Source organism: Diplotaxodon limnothrissa, linkage group LG23, assembly GCF_057381915.1.
Source record: "Diplotaxodon limnothrissa isolate DT_005_m linkage group LG23, D_limnothrissa_male_GT1.1, whole genome shotgun sequence".
In the NCBI taxonomy this organism is placed as follows: domain Eukaryota; kingdom Metazoa; phylum Chordata; class Actinopteri; order Cichliformes; family Cichlidae; genus Diplotaxodon; species Diplotaxodon limnothrissa.
Genome location: NC_140617.1, coordinates 11,038,704 through 11,042,228, shown reverse-complemented (window position 1 = coordinate 11,042,228; position 3,525 = coordinate 11,038,704). Strand labels below are relative to the sequence as shown.

Sequence of the window (3,525 nt, the reverse complement as noted above, 5' to 3'; positions counted from 1 at the left end):
ATGGTAACACTCTCCTCAGCTGGTGCTGCTCCACAATCCACCAACACACTGCGCACATCTGGAAAAGAATCACTTTAGCGGCCACAGTGCAGTTCATCTATAGTTTGCTGTGAACTGTGCTCATAATATGTGAGACAACATGGCCCACCAAACCTGGAATATCCCTAGACTTTTTTCATTTTTGTTGATTTCATTTGACCTTTTCAGCACATGGAAGTGAAATCATACATGGTACAAAAGCCCCAGAGAACTTGATGCAGTACATGGCCTCTGTGCAGAACAACAAGGGTGAACGTGTTTGTGGAGGATTTCTCATGACTGAGGACTTTGTAGTGTCGGCTGCACACTGTGATGGCTCGTGAGTAATCAAACATCTTCTGCTGTAATCTCTGACTCATGTCTTTGAAACACATTTAGAAAATGTATTGATTTCCTTTAACTGATTACTCCTTCATCAGCCTCACACACGTCGTTCTCGGCAACCACAATCTCAAGAATGGCAATCATCAAAAAATAAAGATTGAAAACAAAACCATCCATGAAAATTATCAACAGGTTGGACTGGGTAATGACATCATGCTGATTAAAGTAAGGACATATTCACAGTTTAACATGATACATATTTGTGGTCTTATTATTCTAATTGTATTTTTTTTATATATTATTTTAGCGTCTTTACCTCACAAATTAAAGCACGTTGAGAGAACTGTTGTTGTGATTGGGCGCTGTATAAATAAAATTGATTTGGACTGAAACAGACATTTCTATTTTTACTTTGTGTCTCCAGCTGTCTGAGAAAGTTAAACTGGGCCATGGCGTAGAAAAAATTAAGCTTCCACAGGCTGAAATAAACCTAAAAGAAAACCAAGTGTGTCAGGTGGCTGGATGGGGAACAACTAAAACTCACGGTAAACCTGTTGATGAGCTGAGGGTGGTGGACGTGTCTGTCATTCAACGAAAGGTCTGTGAGCCCCAGTGGCCTGGTCTTCCTGCCAATGTTATCTGTGCAGGATATGAGACAGACAAAGGATTCTGTCAGGTATGTTTTCTGTCCTTTCCGTGTAAACTGGCTCCTTGATCACAAATATATTTTAAAAAAATGGAATAAAAGCTGGTAAATTAACATTCTTCCTCCTCACAGGGAGATTCTGGTGGTCCTCTGGTGTGCGATGGGTTGGCTGTTGGCATTGTTTCTTTCAACTATAAAGAAAACTGCAGTTACCCCAATAAACCCAACATCTATACAGACATCTCAAAATACCGTCAATGGATTAACAGGATTGTGAAATCCAGAAAATATGAGGAGTAAAAACTTCACTGAAAGTTTGGCTTGTATATTAATGAAATGTCAGCATTTCTGATTCTCTGTCAGTGTAACCAAAAATGAAAACAATTAAATATGTGATTTCCTTTTTTTAAATGATTGTTTTGTTTGAACATTATAAATAATAAAAATAACAATAAAACACAGTAAACAGTAAAAAAAAATTACCCATATAAATGTGATAAAGACTCTTCTCATTTACCAGCTTACATTAAAAAATAAACACCATCAAAAATTTGTAGAATGTGTCCTTTCCTGTTAAATACCTGGAAGTTCAGTGAGGTTGATCCACTTGATCATATGACCCATGTCCTGAAAATATACTGTACTTATGATATAAGATTTCTACAAGTAATAAATTACACATGAATTAAAATGACCTACAGTACTAGCAATTACTTACAGTATTTGTGTTGCGATACTTAAAACATCACATTGCAATGAATAATTATATACCACACAATCTACACACTTGAAAATGAGCAGTTATTTAATCATATCCTCATTAATGCTGTTTAATCATATACAAATCACTGTTTTTCCCCTTCAGCCAGTGGAACAATTACCCACTCAGTGTAAATACACTCTACTCTGTTTTTTTGTCATCTTCAGATAACAACAGATGATTATCACCAACCACAGTCTTCTCAAAGTTTGCAGAGTCATCTACGCTTAAATATAAATGAAACACATATAAATGTACATCTGTAGTGTTCTGTGTGCAGCATATGTATATTCCAACACATGCACAGTATTTTAAAGTGAGCGGGGAGTGTATTGTGCAAATGATGCTCCTCATTTCTGTTAAACACTGTTGGTGGTGATTCTTTCAACTACAAAAACAACTGCAAACACCCCGATAAGCCCAACGTCTATATGACATCTCAAAATACCGTCAGTCTACTGACAAGCTAATTAAGTTTTACTTTTGCATTATTGAAATGTAATTTCTGATCGCACTGTAAGTGTGACCAGAAATAAAAAAATAAAAATATCATTAGACATTTCATATCCTTTTGTAACAATTGTGATCTTTTTTATTATCAGCTCGATTTCAACAAGAGTGAAACATTTGTTGATTCAGTCATTTCAATTAAACTGTTTAATAAAGGGTCATTGGGACAAAAGGAAGATTAAAAGAGTACATACTGATGAGGAAATAAAGTCACCAGAGATCACTGGTCTATTGCAAGACTATCACATAGAGAAAGACAACCTTTCACACTCCTGTGTGAATTTAGAATCACCCGCTAACTTCACTGCATGGGGATAGATCCCATGCGGGCGTGAGCATCACTTAACACTGTGGTCACATCAGGCCTCACACGTGCAGGGCAAGACTTAGGCACTGTTCTTTCTGGCCTTGTTGAGAGCAGCCACCCAGTCTCTCATGTCGGTCACATCATTGGCTTGCAGGAAGTACCGTCACGAAAGTGCATTGATGACAAAGCAGAACTCTGTCTTGGGCTTTTGCTTCGTTGTAGCTTCACTCACCTTATGTAGGTTAATTTCAGGCTGCCAGTCTCCACTGGGCAGGTTCTGAGGGTTGTCCAGTTCAAATAGGCTGCACAAACAATTCAGCTTCCGTGTGCTTAAATACACCTGCAACAAAAGGATGTGCATGGGCAGGTGGGCGAATGACTGAAATGAGAGTGGTGTACGTGTCTGTCATTAACCCACAAGCCTGAGGAACAATGGTGTGGTCTTCCTGCCAGTGTTATCTGTGCAGGTGGACATAATACAACACAGTTAAACCCCACAGTTAAATAGGGCAATGGCACCACCTACTGTCTCAAAGGCCCCTCTGCATGGACTTATAATGCCAAAGGATTATGGGTAATTGAGTAGGAAGTAGGAAGATTCACAACCAGGTAATGATGTATATAAGCCTTTCCTAAAGCTGAGACTGCTCAGACTCTCTTCAAAAGCAGAAAATCGCACGAGGCCTACCCAATCTTAATTTTTTTTCTAATCAAAAAATAAGAGAAAGTGATGTCTTTCCTTAAATGTGTTTTTTTTTTAAACAGCATTACCAACACAGACTGTTAGTAATAAATCGTTAATGCTACGCAGTCATATGCAAGGTGGCTACCACTGCAGAGTGAATATTAGAAGCTAATGTGCAGTAAGTTTAGGTCAGAGTAATGAACAACAATTAAATTAACCACCTCCTATAACCAATTTTGATTCACTTTTTATAT

The 3,525-nt window shown here is 37.9% G+C and overlaps 1 protein-coding gene across 1 annotated transcript; it reads left to right on the top strand.

Moving 5' to 3' along the window:
• Positions 1–254: 254 nt before the first annotated feature.
• LOC146607600 (granzyme B(G,H)-like) lies at positions 255–1,309 on the top strand. The gene is made up of 4 exons (XM_085347446.1): positions 255–358; positions 459–588; positions 788–1,039; positions 1,142–1,309. The coding sequence occupies exons 1-4, from the start codon at positions 255–257 to the stop codon at positions 1,307–1,309; spliced, it is 654 nt and encodes a 217-aa protein (XP_085203572.1).
• Positions 1,310–3,525: the final 2,216 nt, after the last annotated feature.